Here is a 16587-nt window from a genome sequence, read left to right as displayed (position 1 = left end):
CAGAATTTGCAGTTTCGCTCAAAGACCATTACCAATGTGAACTTATTCCTTTGAGTAAATGCTTAAGGGAAGTTGTCTTAACTGACTGAGCCTGGGGTTACTTTCCAAGGCAAGATGTGTGAAGGCTGCTGTGTTTACCTCACATTTACATTCTAGCAGATACAAAACATACACCATAACTGGTAATGTGTCTGATGACTCTTTGTAATCCGTTGCGAGTAAATTCACATCAATAGACAGCTGTTCATTCCCAGTTTCCCAGTGTGAACAGAGCTAAAACTGCCATTGTGTGTGGTCACTCAGTCAGATGAATCTAAAAGAGCAGCCAGACAGCATTTTATGAAAACACATTTTATTTGGATTTTCAGTAAGTGAGGGATTTCACAGACTGGGACGACAGAAACACTGATCAGTTGAGTTTATCAAAATACTTCAGCTTGCCTGAAGGGTCGGGAATGATCTGTGGGAGAGAATTAATCAAATTAGTGCACAATAAGTATTTATGATAATAAGAAATACACTAGACGATAGAAATATACCAGAAAATGCTGTAAACCAGGCTGTGACTTATGCAGATCTTTGACAACAAAGTAGTCTGCTTGGGTGTATCCTCTATTCTGTCCTGTATCCTGTATTTATTATGTCTCCTGTATTGCTTAGTTTCCAACTTCACAATACAAAAATGAACTCCTTAACTTATTTGTGCAATGCTTTTCTTATTGCAAAACAGACACAATATGTGTTATTGCACTAGCTGGACGCAGACAGACTGATTAGAAAATACATATCTATCATAGTCAGTCGTTGTCAGTCGTTGCTCCAGTGATACTCACTGTGTCACTGCCTGGCTTCCATCCTGCTGGACACACTGTAAAAAAAAAAAAAAAAAAAATAATTCCAGTCAGTACAAGAAAAACAGCTCAAAGAATTTACCGAAAACCACTTATTAGTTTTCAGGTACTGCAGTTTAAATTAACTCTTTGTACCTTCTCCGTGTTTGTCAGTGTACTGGAAGGCCTGCACAAGCCGCAGAGTCTCATCCACAGATCTTCCCACTGGAAGATCGTTCATGGTGATCTGCCTCAGGATGCCTTTGTCATCAATGATGAAGAGTCCCCTGAGAGAGACACGGACAGACAAGTGAGATTCAAGCATGACTTACTGTTAAACTTCTACATAGTTGTTAAAATAACCAGTTAGTTATGACTTTTAAACTGTATAAAGCACATTATTCCACATTGTACAAGCATCAAATGCGATTTGTATGTATTTTACTGCTCCTCGTCTTTTGTTTACTCCTAAAGCACCTCATGGTTGCATAACAGTGTTGATTGCCTATGCACTTTGATAACATTTGATAATGGACATTAATGTACACTCACCTAAAGGATTATTAGGTACACCATACTAATACCATGTGTGACCCCCTTTCGCTTTCACAACTGCCTTAATTCTTTGTGGCACTGATTCAACAAGGTGCTGGAAGCATTCTTTAGAAATGTTGGCCCATATTAGGGGTAAGGGAGTGACGCAAGCACGGCAACGGTCTTTATAGCATCGCCACTAGACCTTAGCGCCACATACAACAACAACAAAGCAACATGGAGGAGGCCGTACATGGCCTGCAGTGCCTGCACCTCCGCATCAGTCCACTTTTCCGAGTTCCGCATTCCATCCATTCTCGTAGTAATTCACGTAATGTTTTGCTCAACACAGATGGGGCTTTATTATACTCGGAACACACCCCGCCTCTGCCTGCTGCACTGTGGACGTGTGTGTGTGTGTGTGTGTGTGTGTGTGTGTGTGTGTGTGTGTGATGGCCGGCGAGCCGCAGGACACCCTTGTGGAGTTTAACTCCGAAAAGACAGTTAACCACAGGTTCCCGTTAATCTTATAATGGACATGTGTTGTGATATTTAAACAACAGTCGACGAACCGTCAATGGCGAAATAAAAGCCTCTTATTGACGAGAGGGGTCTGAGAGACCTCCAGCTTACAGCGAGGTGTCTGAGCATGACTGGCCGAGCAACGAGCTAGAAGCCGGGGCAGGCGCCTGCTGGCTGTCGCCTCACTTCATGGAGCTTCTCAACTCCGAAAACTTTGAAGCAAATTCCATTTGGCATCAATTTATGCAAGACTGCCTATATTCGAAATCTAAACAGTTAATTTCTCGCCTAAAACGTTGTCAGAAGTGAATTTAATGATGAATAAGATGGTGAAAATTGTTAAAAATGTCCCGTTGTTGGTTGTTGCTCTGTCTGCAAGTTCCGAGTTGGCAGTGGGCGTGACTTATAAGTTCGACCAATCAAGTACACCCAGGAAAAGGGAAAAGACCCTGCTCTGAAGTAGGAGCTAAGAAAGTACGCTACTGCGGCCAGAGGAACTTAAAAATCCCCACATTTTTCCTGTCGGAATACGACGAAAAAAGTGTTCTAGTAACGTTTAGTTCTAAGAACTGCAAAAATCCCTCCGGTTGGAAAGCCCCTATTGATAGGATAGCATCCCCCACACCATTACACAACCACCACCAGCCTGCACAGTGGTAACAAGGCATGACAGATCCATGTTCTCATTCTGTTTACGCCAAATTCTGACTACCATTTGAATGTCGAGACTCATCAGACCAGGCAACATTTTTCCAGTCTTCAACTGCACAATTTTGGGGAGCTCGTGCAAATTGTAGCCTCATTTTCCTATTTTTAGTGGAGATGAGTGGTACCCGGTGGGGTCTTCTGCTGGTGTAGCCCATCCACCTCAAGGTTGTGCGTGTTGTGGCTTCACAAATGCTTTGCTGCATACCTTGGTTGTAACGAGTGGTTATTTGAGTCAAAGTTGATCTTCTATCAGCTTGAATCAGTCGGCCCATTCTCCTCTGACCTCTAGCATCAACAAGGCATTTTCGCCCACAGGACTGCCGCGTACTGGATGTTTTTCCTTTTTCAGACCATTCTTACCCTAGAAATGGTTGTGCGTGAAAATCCCAGTAACTGAGCAGATTGTGAAATACTCAGATCAGCCCGTCTGGCACCAACAACCATACCACGCTCAAAGTTGTTTAGATCACATTCTGTATTCAGTATGGAGTTCAGGAGATTGTCTTGACCAGGACCACACCCCTAAATGCATTGAAGCAGCTGCCATGTGATTGGTTGATTAGATAATTACATTAACGAGAAATTTAACAGGTGTTCCTAATAATCGTTTAGGTGAGTGTAAATGTGAAACTGTACCTTAGTGTGTGTCCCTGGTCCTCCAGGTAGACTCCGTAGTCTTTTGAAATCTGGTGAGTGAGGTCAGACAACAGAGGGATTTTCAATTTTCCAAGTCCACCCTGCTTCCTGGACGTATTGATCCTGTAAATAACAAGAAGTGTGAGGTAAACACAATGCTCTGAGTGTACTGTTAGCAAAATGATTCACTCTTCAAAAAATATATTGCAAAAGGAAAATTTAAGTAGAGCTCTAGAGCGCAAAATAACAAACAGTCAATGTGTGTAAAACGTAATACAAAAAGCACCCACTCCCCATATACTACTAAAGTGTCTGTTATTGGATGTCTGTTAGGTTTTATCTTAACTAGGCCATTAAAGTCTGAGAGCATGTTGTGGGTGTAATGGGGACAGCGATCTTACCAGGCCAGGTGGGTAAACTGGGAGTCGACAGAACAAGCGACCAATTCTGTATTAATGGCTTGAAACTCATGCACGCGATCGCTGAATGCAATGATCTCAGTGGGGCAGACAAATGTGCTGCAAAGGAAAAAACACATTTACATAAGAATAGACTCTGTTGTGCAGCAACACAAATGTAGCGATAATGTAATGCGTGTCTCAAATGTTACTCACAAGTCCAGTGGATAGAAGAAAAAGACAAGATATTTGCCTTTGTAGTCGGACAGCTTCACCTCCTTGAATTCACCGTTAATTACGGCTGTTCCTTCCCAGTGTGGCGCGGGCTTCGAAACTTATGTAAAAAGAAAAATACATGGATTGATGTCCCATATTGCTCAGCATTTCATATCCCATATTCCGTATCCACTTGAATTACTATTATATTTACTACTTTGCTCTTTGTTTTTATTATTTTATTATGCCTACATGTGCTCTTTGAAATGTTTGTATTATTTTTCTCTTTGTTTATATATTTTTCTCTATTCTATATACGTCTATGGAGATGGCAACAAGCAATTTGGTTGTGATAAATATTTAAATCTCTATGACCCCTGTTCATGCACACCTGACATAATATGCCACCAGTATTCTTCTCACAAGTGGAACAGAGCCCATGTGTGCTGGTGCACAAACACTGTCGGGGACTGTGGCATGGGGTAGTCTCAGTCTCAAGAGTGATGACGACACATGGCATACAGAGACAAACAGCTGGGGCCATAAGTATAATTACATTTGCTTACAAGACTACATATTATAGGGAGTCATACAAGCCCACGTTAAGTTTTATATGCCTCCGATAGTTTCTAAGTGTTTCTGTTATTTTGTCTAACGCCTGCTGTTATTATAAGGAGTCATGTGTCGAAGGGGTGGAGGGAGGAACGCAATCCAATGAATTTCATGCAATGACGTGTCCTACAAACACCCCCCCCCCCACACACACACACACACACACACACACACACACACATACATACATACATACATACGATTAAAAGTTCGGCCTCGTGTTAGTGACACAAACATCTTAACTGTCAACTGAGACTTAAACTATAAGACATCACAAACTGCAGGCGGACACTGTCAGTTTGTTTCTATTGTCCTGACAGCAGGCTCACCATGCTGAAGCTGCAGCAGCTGCTGCGTTTGTCAGGAAGAAAAAACTATCACTGCGCACGTTCATTATGCAAAATACTAACTTGCCACCTCTGGATGAACTCAGGAGAGAAACTCACTCTTGGCTTTGCTGAGGTGCAGGGAATGGTCAGACACAGGCACGCGGAAAGCCTCTCCAGGATAGACATTTCCTCCCGCGTAGTTGTGACACTGGGAGCTTTTTACATTAGCGCCTTCCTCTGCAGATGTTGTGAAGAGGAAGAGGAGAGCGGTGCAGAGCGCACGGAAAAGCTCCTTCTTTATATTATTGTGCAAGAGAAACTCCATTGTACCGTCTCCTTGAGAGCACCCAACTACTGCCTGGCAATGGCAATGTGTTTCAGCCTTTAGGCAGGATTTCAGGAGCCAGCCTTCGTCCTCTTCTTCTTCTTCCTCTTCTTCTTCATTTAGATTTTGCTCCAGCTGGCGTCCTTATTGTTGCATTACTGCCATCTTCTGGAGATAATTAGCTCCTGACGCCCACTCCCCTCACCACATTCTTTCCTCTTTAACCCAGTTTCCTCAATAAAATAGAAATACCACTGCCTTTCCATAATTCAACATACCCTTTCTTTCTTAGCTACATGTATGTATATTTCCTGCTCACTGTTAGTACCTGACCTACTTTGAAATTCTTGACATTCAGCCTGGGTTGCTAAGTACTGTAGGGGTTTAACATTTGGAAGCATCTTTGAAATCATAGAATTGTTGCCACCCCAAAGAAGTTCTCTCTTCTTCACTCTGCACCCCTCCACAGCACATCATCCAGCATAGCATGCCTCCACACTGACCAAGACACCTATAAAGTTTTATAAAAAGCAAAGTATATAAGCATTAAAAGTCACACCGTATTGAATTTACAGACCATTCATGATTTTCCTGATTAAAGCTTATTTCTTAATAATGAAAATCAGACATAAAAGTTTACAATTAACACATTTCCTTTTCGTCAGGTTAAGTTCTTTACCGGAATCACTTTGCACATTTATTTGCAGTGTTGACAGATCAAACTTTTCACCCCACAATCAAACAACTTGATTTACTTCGCTATTGTCTCTACAAGAAATGCCTTGACTGGTGACTTTACTATGTATCAAATTCCCTTGACATGGGACTAACTACTCTCCCTAAAAGCAAATATTTAGATGATCAAAAAAGAGTCAGTGCTGCCTCTACTGGTATAGTCCTATAAAATGAAAAGGTATTCATTTGGAAGACATGCCCTATTGCATTTATAAACCAATAATTACTTTGCTATAAAAAGTAACATGAGTATGGTTCACTGAAGTACAAGCTCAAAGTTTGGGAGAATTAACCCAACATACATACAGACAAAGAGGAGTACACAAATACAGTATCTTAGTCTTTTTATTACAGTGGCGCACACATAAAAACAATGTTTCCATGGAGCGCTTCCCTGCATCATCTGTCACCCTCAATGTAACAGTTTATTACAACAAATACTCGCACTGTGTGAGTTGTATTAAGACAGGTATTGACATTTAAAATTTTAGTCTGTCTTCTTATTTGACTAAATACTTTTCACATGACAGAGAAAAGCCCCTTCCCTTCTGGTACCCATTAAAGGGTTACAAGCACTTGTTACAAAAAGATGGCAGCTCGCTGCTAGCAGTCTTGATATGGAAGTTGTTTTTATTTTGCTATCTAGTGTAGTCATTTTCTTTTTTAACAATAATGTGTTCAAGTACTTGACAAGAAAAAAAAACAGACTGAAATTTTAAATGTCCATGTATCCCTGCACATCTGAGCCAATAATGTACCACTGCTAAAGTGTTTAAATAGCACAAAACACCTTCTGAGCAAAACATACAAGTAGCGCACAAAGCTACTGATCCAACAATACTTTACTCTTATGGGAATATGAAGGTTAGCTGATGAATGCACTCTGACTATAAGTCATCATGTTTACATTCACCGTTGTTTCTGCAATAGATGTTTCAGCTTGTGGTCATTTTGAGTGTAAATATTTACACACAATGTACATCAAAATTTGAGTAAAACCTTTCCAAATACATGAAAATGAGCGGTTTATGTTTTTGTCATGAAACTCAAACAAGGCACCTGAGCACCAGAGTATTGGCAAAATAAACACATGAAAGTTAACCCACTGTGAACACGTCTTCAACCACCTGACTTTTAGACGCGTTAGCATCAGCTGCTCAGCTCGGAGTGACACAAACATGAGATGACACATCCATCCTCTAAACAACATGAGATCTGCCAGGCACGTTTGGTTTGGCAAGATAAATTAAAATATTTCAAACCTTTCCATTGGTATTCTTCACCCTCTTACAGTATATTAAAAGAAAAACATTGTCTATATATTGAGGAGGTTGATAGTAACAACAGACTTGACCCTGCTGCCTTTTATCGTTCTTTGTAACAGGTTAAAAAAAAAAAAAAAAGAAGACAAAAATTGGTTACTCAAACTGAATGATACATCATTCTCTTAATGAGATGAACAGCGATGGATGGACATTTGCTTTCGTACACCTCAAAAGCGACCCGAGATTATCATCAATCAAGCAAATTTAGAATCTAGTAAATATTTTATTCACATGGGGCCAGATTCACAAAACCTTCTAAGTACCTAATGTTAAGGGAACCCTATATTCCTTAAATACAGTAGCTTAAGTAATTTCTTGAGGTTCGCTCTAAAATAAAAAACAATTAAGGTATTATCTTGTCAATCTTCTGTGAGTTTTATATTCAGAACATCTTTGGGAATATTGTCCCTGCTGTTAAAACTGTACAGCACTGAAATTCATTTACTTGCTGATGGTTCAAGCTCTGGGTCCGAGGCACTAGTTTATGGTACATTGTATGATGTGTGCGCATGTGTGAGTGGAAGGGGGGAGGGGGGGGGGTAAATATATTATTGGGTGGATGACGTGATGAAAAGAGGGGATGAAAATACTTTAGCTAACAGACTTCAGCTTGGTCCACGGGTTCGTACCGCGCACCTCCAGGGCTGGATCGTTGTAAAAGATGTGATTGCACAATTCTTCCAGTAGGGGCTCAGGATCTGTGGTGGCAAACTGAGCAGCATCTTCAATTTCCTTCCTCACCGCCACATCAATCTCCTACAGACACAGCACAGGTAAGACAGGTTATAGTAGTTTAGAAATAATTAGAACATTATTTAGAAAAAAAAATACATATATAAAATCATATTCATATAAAATTTTAATACATTGGAATATACAGTATGTTCAGGAATATTTTCAATAGGTCTTGATCACTGAGGCACCTGTAACAGACAACATACAGTATATAGCAGACAAATGTGTCTTACTAAAAACAAATCTTGTATTTTTGCCATTTTATTAATGAACTGAATTAAACTAAAAACACTTCCAAATGGTGCACTGCACTTCAAGTCCTCCGTGTTTGCCTGAGGCCAGCTTGTCATCTACAGTATTTGTGCTGTGGTGACTTCAGCTGGGATCACAAAGGACCAGTGAGACTAGCCCTCTCGTGTTCAAACAATGCACTGAAGCTTTGTGTGTGAATGCTTAATCAATATCCCTAAACTCCATGTTAATGTTATATGGTATAATATTGTATTGCTTGTGTTTTCTAGATGCATGCTATGTAGATGTCTTGCACCTATAGGCTGTTAATGTGGATAGATGCATTCATGACCACCTCAGAATGTTTGGATTATTGGTTTGGTAATTTGTGGTTTCAATCTCGTTACCCCAAACACACATTAATTATTATTATTTATTAATCAGCCATCTTCATAATAAAATATACTTCTTTCTCTTCGTGTTTGTTTTCTTTTACAAATCGACAACCTTGTTGAAAACACATGGTGCGACTCTTCGATTAATTACACTTTCAAAATCTAAACTAAAAAAAATATTTAAAAAAGTGCTATGGATGATACATATATGTGAATTTATCAGTGGACAACTCTCCGTAGCAGCATTTTTTCACTTTACAAACTGAAAATATTCGCTACCTTGAGCTCCTCTATGCTGGCCATGTTGTTGCTGAGCATGCGGTCCTTCAGCATGGAGATAGGGTCACTCTTACCGCGGACCTCCTGGATCTCCTCACGTGTACGGTAGCTGAGAGGGGAGAGATTGGTGCAGGGATGTTGTAGGGATGCACTAATACAATCTTCTTTTTTTTAGAGCTGACACCAAATCCAAGCGCTACAACTTAAGTATTTATAAATCTTGATTACCAGCAATACATTCCTTTTACTAACCACTATCAATATGAAGATAATTGATTTGGGGTCATTGCAAATAACACTAATAATCCCCTTAATACTGGTGGAGGGATCTGGTATTTTTGTTTCAAAGAACAAAATTCTGGTAACTTGACTATGATTTGTGGTGTGTTTACATTTCTCATCCTTACATTCGTTTGATACACACAATAGCAATATTAGAGTCTGTATTCAGCCCATCCCTAGGCTGTGGTCTGGGCATTGCAAGGCCACTACAGCAGGAAGGAGGGTACATCAACTATTACTACTACTGTGGGACAGTGGCAGAAGCAAGGGGCAGCGGCACAGTGAGGATAACATTTTTACGTCAGATTATTATTAATACATGAATAAAATGATTATTATTCAATTATGAAACGTGCTTTAAAGATAATATATGTATAGCAATCAGTTACAGCAAACATTTCAATTGTAATAAAGTAAAGTTTACAAAGATCAGGAACTGTGATATATTTTACCTGACACCAGGATCGCTCATACTGTGTCCATGATAGCGGTAGGTCTGAAGCTCCATGAGCATGGGACCCTGATTAAAAGGTAGAACAAAAATAACTTAGCTGAGAAACTGACAACCACATTTCCTGCCATTCATATTCAGTGTTTGTAACTCACCTTCCCAGATCGGCAGTGATCAGCTGCAAACTTGGTTGCTTCCCGAACACACAGAACATCCATTCCATCCACCTGGACGCAAAAAAAACAATACCCCAAATTTATTTCTCATGTGCCCCTTTCAAGAAATACATTATAGGAATTTCTACTGAACTGATCATATGGACAGCGAAAGGACAACAACACTCACTAACACCTTTTATCAAGTTTCACATTACAACAAAAATTGCTGTTGACTAAATACATGAGTGATAAACTCACAAGTTTAGGGCTACTGTGTATATGGGGTACTGTATCGTATATGAAGGTTTGGAGTGATACCAGGTATGCATCATATTACATTTATTTGGCAGACACTTGTTCTCACCACCGATATTTTGCTCAAATTTACAAACTAAAGCTGTGCAAACATATATAAATAACATAGGAATTCTATTGTATAGTCTGTTTAATCAGTGGGGGAAAAAGGGTTCAAAGACGTGAGTAAGGACAGTACCCTGAGACCAGGAATGAAGTCTCCTCTCTTGTAGTAGTCTGTGCTGGCTGCAGCTCGCTCCACTGACGTGCCCATGCCATACCTGTTGTTCTCACAGATGAAGATGGCGGGCAGCTTCCAAAGTGCTGCCATATTGTAGGTTTCAAAAATCTGACCCTGTGACGTTCACAAAGAATTTCTTTTAATGTGGCGCAAAGATATGACCGTTCTTCTTTTTGTTAGCTTACATTAGAAGTATAGAGCAGAGTAAATATTATACAAGTATGTTTATGTAAACAGCTTGGGAAGTTTCTTATTTCATTTCAGTTAACTCTTTTGGGGAGGTAAACCATTTTCCCTGCAGCAACTTTATGTCCCCGTGTTGAATTTGAAGGTGTGCAGTAAGCAGCCTAGGTTAGCTCAGTTACAAGATGTCTATAAGATCAGTAGGAGCTCTGATTCAAAAGTAGAGAAACAGACTATTAGGGCCCATTCAGACCAGAAAAAGCAGGGTTGTGTTGTGTTGGGAGTGTCACTTAAATGGCCCTCACAAGTAGACTTTATATTTCACAGTTATTGTTTTTCGTTTATAGATCTCTACATTTCTGACCACACTTGAAGGCAGCTTCATTTTATGGAGAAGGAGAAAAAGAAAAGAGACTGTGAATGTGTTTTGTTGTTTGGCAAACAGTCAGCTGTTCCACAAACTCCTGGCCATTTAAGTGCTTGTGTTTTGTTTTTACCCTCATAGGGTTATAAAACTTTCTTGTGGCATCAATGCAGGCAGTGATGTTTCCCGTTTACTGTACGGGACTCTCACACCACCTCAAAACGGACTGATTTCTGATTGCCGGTTACATGATTGGCCACCGCAGGGTGACGTTGGGTTGTGTTTCTCCAAAAGTTGAATCTCGGTTTTGTTCCGGCTCCGCCCTGCAGCCCCCACTGCCGCATGGATAGATATTTATGAAGTATAGTAGTAGTAGTAGTTAATAAAGTACAGTAGTATAAAACCTTCATTATTGGAGAAAGACTGTCCCCTACTTTGAACGAAGCTGCTACTGATCCTATCCAGTAATTAAACAAAGCTAGACTACGGCTGCGTTCAGGCAAAAACACATTATTTATTATTCATTTTTAATGGGGGTGGTGCATCTAGGCTGCGGTGGGGGTAGCCCCAGGCTGGACACTCAAAAAACGCAGCAAGCCTGCGGCGAAAAGTTGAGACCGAAACGTTCGAGAAATGCAACCCCACATCACGCTGCAGTGGCCAATCATGTAATAGTGGCTCAGACTTGTCAGTGTATCTCTGCCACAAGAAAGTTTTTAAACATTATGAGGGTAAAAAACAAAACACACGCACTGAACGGCCCGGGAGTTTGTAGAATAGCTGAATGTTTCCTGCAACAACAAAACTCGCTGCGTCTCACTCGGCCCTTTTCTTTCACTCTCTCCTCCTGTGAAATAAGCTGCCTTCAAGTGCGGTCGGAAACGTCGAAATCTGTAAACGATCTGACACAAAACAGTAATTGTGATATATAAAGTCTACCTGTGCTTTGTTGGGGGGGGGGGGTTAAAGAACACAAAAAGACGTCACACAAATGGCCCGTTTCATTGACACTCCATGCCACCCTGTGGAAAATCACCGGATCACTTTTCTTGTTGTGAATACCCACTAAAACCGCAGGGATTTCTGGGCTATACCTGATTGGCAGCACCATCACCATAGAGACTGACACACAGCTCGTTGTTGCCAAGATACTTGCAGGCCAGAGCAACACCAGCCCCCAGGGGAACCTGGAGAGAATTTAGAGATGTCTGGGGTTACATTATATCAATCTTTATGTATAAAGCGCTTGTTTAAACAACATAAGAAGCTGTTCATGAAGTAGAGTCTTATGTTGTTATGATTTGTTTGGCACTGACACAATGTCATTAGTCTGGGTGGTGCCTCGAGTTCAGTGACAACTTATGGCTCGAGAAATCAGATAATATCAATCATTTCTTGTTCTTCTTGGTTTCTTGCCATAATATTTCCAGCAAAACTGGGGCACCAGCCACACCGTTATGGAATATGCAGGCAAACATAAGCATGTTTGTGACCAATGTCACCTTCATTTAGCTCCACTATATTTCCACAATATCAGACCCACCATACCTTTTAAGACATATCACAACTACATCAAACTGACAGCATACTGGTAGGACATGTAGATTTATGTTTACACCCACAGCATGTGAATCGGTACATTCCAATTTCATCATCACTCCAGCTCAGAGAGCATGTGACACAAAGAAACAATGATAAATTCACTAATTTCCTTTTCAAAACAGCTTGCTAATAGACGTCACTAATATACCTGAGCTCCGACAATTCCATTTCCTCCATAGAAGTGTTTAGTGTACATGTGCATAGAGCCTCCTTTGCCCTTTGCAATACCTCCTCTTCTGCCTGTAAATTAAAAAACAAAAACATGCAGGGGTAAGAAAGCTGAGGTGAAAGATAAACAGAAGAACTATTTTCATCTCAAAATCAACCGTGATTGGAGCTCAAAATTATCTTGTGACGGAAAATGTCACAATGTGTCAGCATTGCAGACTCACCGGTGAGCTCAGCCATGATCTCCTTCACAGTCCCTCCTCTGGTGTAAGTGTAGCCGTGGGCGCGGTACGCAGTGATCAGGTGGTCTGTCAAATTAATTCCCGCTTCGATTCCAACTGCACAGGCCTCCTACAAGGAAAAAACAAACCGCTTGAAATTGTTTTTCAAATGTATTATAATTGATATATTTAAATAGGTTTTGCCGTCAGTAGAGTTTTAAAGTGATGAATGATATCCGGTTGTATTACAAGGCAGACTTTACTTTATGTCATTTAATATTTTTTTCACAGCAGCAAACACAAAATCATTACTATAACATTGAAGTGAAACTCTTTCTATATTTTTTACTATAGTTTAGGAAAACATATAGTGCACTCAACCTGGCCGTCATACAAGTGGCAGAATCCTCTGATGATCTTCTGCTTATACAGCTGATCTGCTTTCAGCTCCATACGCCTTATGGTCTGCATGGTGCGGTAGTACTGCAGACCCTCCTCACGAGTCATAACCACCTGAGTGGCCGGGGCCTCGTCCAGCTTGTGGATGTCACATTTCTAGAGAGAAGAAAATCCCCACAATAACGCACAAGCTGCCATTATATATGCATTGATCAGTTTCGTACACAATTCAACTTGGGTGTTTGAAGGTTACCTTTATTTCAAAGGTAGCCTCGGTTGTGAAGTCAGCATATGTGCGTGCTGACACGACTGCTGCAGCTCCCTGCGTGGCATACAAGATTTAAAAAGAAATAAAGACAAATCTGTTAAGGTTTGAAAATGTTCAATACAACACCTGAGTTTCAGTATCAATAGCAAAGCAATATTTTTTTTTCCCCTTTCTTTAAAAAAATACAAGCATGTTTTTAAACAAAACCATTTTTTTTTCCATTTAACAAAATAGGCCAGAAGTTATAATATATAATAAGGCTGGGCGATATGGAGAAAATCAAATATCCCGATATTTTTGACCAAATACCTCGATATCTATAACACAACGATATTGTAGTGTTGACTATTGGTGCTTTCACAAAATATTTACACAATGAGATTTTTGATAAATAATCATCAGTAAAGTGGATATAATGACTTAGTGGGTAAAGGTAAATAATAGAACAGTTACAACAGTCTGGTACGTTCAGAAAATGACATCACTTTACTGTAAAGCAGCCTTTAAAACCAGGAAAAGACAACACTTATGCCATATTACGATATCCAAAATCTAAGACGATATCTAGTCTCATATCACGATATCAATATAATATCAATATATTGCCCAGCTCTAATATATATATATATATATATATATATATATATATATATATATATATATATATATTAATTTTAAGTATATTAATTGTTGTCTAAAACACAACCTGCTGTCCTAGTGTGAAAGTATTTTGTTTTCGCTGCATAGTGAACTCCGCTCTCCGGCTTGAAAGTGCTGTCTTATGTTGACACCACTTGTGTCATTTCATTTGGATTATTTACCATTGGATATTGAAGTGCGTACATGTTTTGGCATGCCTGGTCAAGTAGCACTATATCCATGGTATTGGAAGGGGGATTTAATTCTTGCATGTTTTGTTTTGTTGTGCATGATCAAAAAAATAAACTGACATAACTAACCTTAATTGTTTTTGGTAGGAAACATATAACGTTATATCAAAGTTGACCACCACAAGTATTACAAATGTTAGGTATCTCATTCTGTTTAGAATGAAATTAATCAGAATAGATAATGTACAGCTTCTGAGTCCATATTGAGAACAAAGAGTTAAACTACGTAAAATATAACGTTACACATTACATATTGTGCAGATGTTAGCTGAGCTAGCCAAACAAGCTATCATTCGGCCCTACAAGGTCAGAACAGCGATGACAGTCTTGTTTTGGGTAAACGTTGGATGTCTTAGAGGGAGACTGTAATGCTATGTTTGGCTAAGAGTGTCCATAGTTTAAATTTAATATACTTACATTTCTCTGAGCACAAGCCCTCAGCACATTAGAGATATTGGTCAGCATCCTTAGCTAGCTCACGGTTCCGTCCTTCTGCCAGGCTCTGTCCTTCCGGCTCCGCTCGCTCTTCTTCTTCTTCTCTGTCTTCAATAACGGCAGAAAGTACTCTGCTGCCACCACTTCTCCTCTGGTCTGTATGTGATAACACGTTTGAAATAATATTTTTGTTGGATTAAATAAATAAACAATGATAATAATACGTATTAGTATTACTGTTACAATAATCACTTTTTTTGCATTTACATATTTTTCTGACCTAATTAAAACCGAGTATGTAGGAAAGTATTGAAGTGATCATCCTCCCTTTGCCACAAACTAAGCTCACACAGTGATGATGGTGACAAAACACAGAAATGATCATAAAGCATTGCTATTACACTAAATAAGGAAACATGTCACGTTTTATATGTTTTATGGGCAATGCATGAACAAATAATATTTTGGTTTTCCATGGTGACTTTACTTATGTTGTTCTCTTAATACATCCATGGGATGCGCTGCAAAGTCTGAACATGCTATGTGATAGGTTATCAATGGTTAGGAAACAGTTAGGCTAATTGTTGCATTAATATAGGCTAATGGGTGCAAACTCGGCCTATAGGCGACCACGCTCTGATTCTGCGTGTTGTCCTTCTGCCTGTCATTGCATTAGAGCCAGCTAAATTTGGTTTGGACCTGGCTGAGCTGTGTGCAGAGAGGAAATCTCCCCCATCTACCGGCAATGTGTTGATATCAGGGCGGGCTTACGCTGCGACGCACAGTGTGGTCGGTCGGTATAAACTCCTATTGTGTGCGCATCATCATCTCCGCTCTAGCCCCAGCATCTCTCTCCTCCATCCATCCACAAAAGACTCTCCTGTCCTGCCTATCATCTCCAGCATTCATAATGACCTTCTAGTTGAATAGTGTGTTGTTGTTGTTTTTGTCCGCTGTGGCTGCGCTTACTGCTGCTGACGTGAAGGGAAACGGATAGGCTACCTGTGCTGCATTGGCATCACCGCAGAGTGTTTTGACTGAGAGCACGTTCGTACATTTGGGTGTTTTGTGCCTGTGACATCTACCATGGCGAAAACAGTCACATCATCCAGTGCAATAACAGGTAAGCTTGATGTAACGTTTGTTAGGCTTAAGTTTAATCACGCTTTCGGGCTCTGTTGATGCGTTTGCGCCGCGATTTTAAGCAGCATCATGAATGACGCAATTGACATTTCCACTGCTTTATGTGCTGCTGGATGTGCGGTCATGATCGGGCTTCACTGTTTTGTTTATTCGGGAAGGCTCACTGGTCTGTTTGTTTTCAATAGGCTAGATGCAAGTCTATAAGGTGCAAGTTTTTTATTTTCTTTCAAATGAACCCAAATCACCAGGCCTTATGGTTTTTATTACGAGTGAAAGTGAGCAAAACAGAACTGGTGTGCCTCTTTTGTGTGCTTTGCTTCTGTCATATTATTATGACAGATGTATTACACTTTCTCATACAGATTTAATAAGTGTCCGGTCCCGTCAAAGCTAAATCAGACGATGTGTGTGTGTGTGTGTGTGTGTGTGTGTGTGTGTGTGTGTGTGTGTGTGTGTGTGTGTTTTTAGTGATGACGTCACTCAATCAGATAAAAGGGTTCAATTGGGTGTAGAGTGAGGACACTGGATTGCTGCCTCTGACACTGGAGGACAGACCCATGGATTATACTGTGTACTTTTTATGAGCAGCAAACCATTGTGTGATGACTTTGTTAAAGACTGGGTCATTGTCCTCCACTCCCTAAAAGAAGGAAAATCTTCCTGCACGTCCATACATTT

General features: G+C 40.1%; 3 protein-coding genes across 3 annotated transcripts in view; 1 reads left to right on the top strand and 2 right to left on the bottom strand.

Annotated features, from left to right (window-relative positions):
* Nucleotides 1–335: 335 nt before the first annotated feature.
* Nucleotides 336–5234, bottom strand: prdx4 (peroxiredoxin 4). Its single transcript, XM_078265262.1, has 7 exons — nt 4903–5234; nt 3845–3962; nt 3632–3748; nt 3231–3353; nt 987–1117; nt 834–868; nt 336–460 (listed from the first exon to the last, which is right to left on the bottom strand). Exons 1-7 carry the CDS (start codon nt 5108–5110, stop codon nt 410–412), a joined length of 783 nt encoding a protein of 260 aa, XP_078121388.1. The 5' UTR covers nt 5111–5234; the 3' UTR covers nt 336–409.
* Nucleotides 5235–6174: 940 nt separating this feature from the next.
* On the bottom strand, nt 6175–14866 carry pdha1a (pyruvate dehydrogenase E1 subunit alpha 1a). Its single transcript, XM_078265260.1, has 11 exons — nt 14749–14866; nt 13427–13495; nt 13156–13329; nt 12778–12904; nt 12534–12625; nt 11878–11970; nt 10195–10350; nt 9699–9770; nt 9545–9612; nt 8811–8919; nt 6175–7926 (listed from the first exon to the last, which is right to left on the bottom strand). The coding sequence occupies exons 1-11, from the start codon at nt 14794–14796 to the stop codon at nt 7762–7764; spliced, it is 1173 nt and encodes a 390-aa protein (XP_078121386.1). The 5' UTR covers nt 14797–14866; the 3' UTR covers nt 6175–7761.
* A 710-nt stretch (nt 14867–15576) lies between these two features.
* Nucleotides 15577–16587, top strand: part of map7d2a (MAP7 domain containing 2a) — a 9422-nt gene continuing 8411 nt past the window's right edge. Inside the window, exon 1 of the mRNA XM_078265259.1 lies at nt 15577–15889. Within this exon, the coding sequence (XP_078121385.1) occupies nt 15853–15889 (37 nt within the window). The 5' untranslated portion in view covers nt 15577–15852. The remainder of the gene's footprint in view (nt 15890–16587) is intronic.

The sequence above is a fragment of the Sander vitreus genome, chromosome 13 (genome assembly GCF_031162955.1).
Source record: "Sander vitreus isolate 19-12246 chromosome 13, sanVit1, whole genome shotgun sequence".
NCBI lineage: Eukaryota > Metazoa > Chordata > Actinopteri > Perciformes > Percidae > Sander > Sander vitreus.
The sequence above is the reverse complement of the archived record's forward strand: the minus strand, read 5'-3'. Positions and strand labels throughout refer to the sequence as shown.

What these genes read in the sequence shown, in the direction of transcription:
- prdx4 (XM_078265262.1), bottom strand. Translation starts at nt 5,110, where the DNA reads ATGGAGTTTCTCTTGCACAATAATATAAAGAAGGAGCTTTTCCGTGCG. An exon ending in GCACCTCAGCAAAGCCAAGA is followed by an intron (nt 3,963 to 4,902) that starts GTGAGTTTCTCT and finishes TTTTTACATAAG; the next exon opens with TTTCGAAGCCCGCGCCACAC. An exon ending in GACCAGGGACACACACTAAG is followed by an intron (nt 1,118 to 3,230) that starts GTACAGTTTCAC and finishes TGTCTCTCTCAG; the next exon opens with GGGACTCTTCATCATTGATG.
- pdha1a (XM_078265260.1), bottom strand. Translation starts at nt 14,796, where the DNA reads ATGCTGACCAATATCTCTAATGTGCTGAGGGCTTGTGCTCAGAGAAAT. An exon ending in ACTTCATTCCTGGTCTCAGG is followed by an intron (nt 9,771 to 10,194) that starts GTACTGTCCTTA and finishes TTTTGCGTCCAG; the next exon opens with GTGGATGGAATGGATGTTCT. An exon ending in ATCACTGCCGATCTGGGAAG is followed by an intron (nt 9,613 to 9,698) that starts GTGAGTTACAAA and finishes CCTTTTAATCAG; the next exon opens with GGTCCCATGCTCATGGAGCT.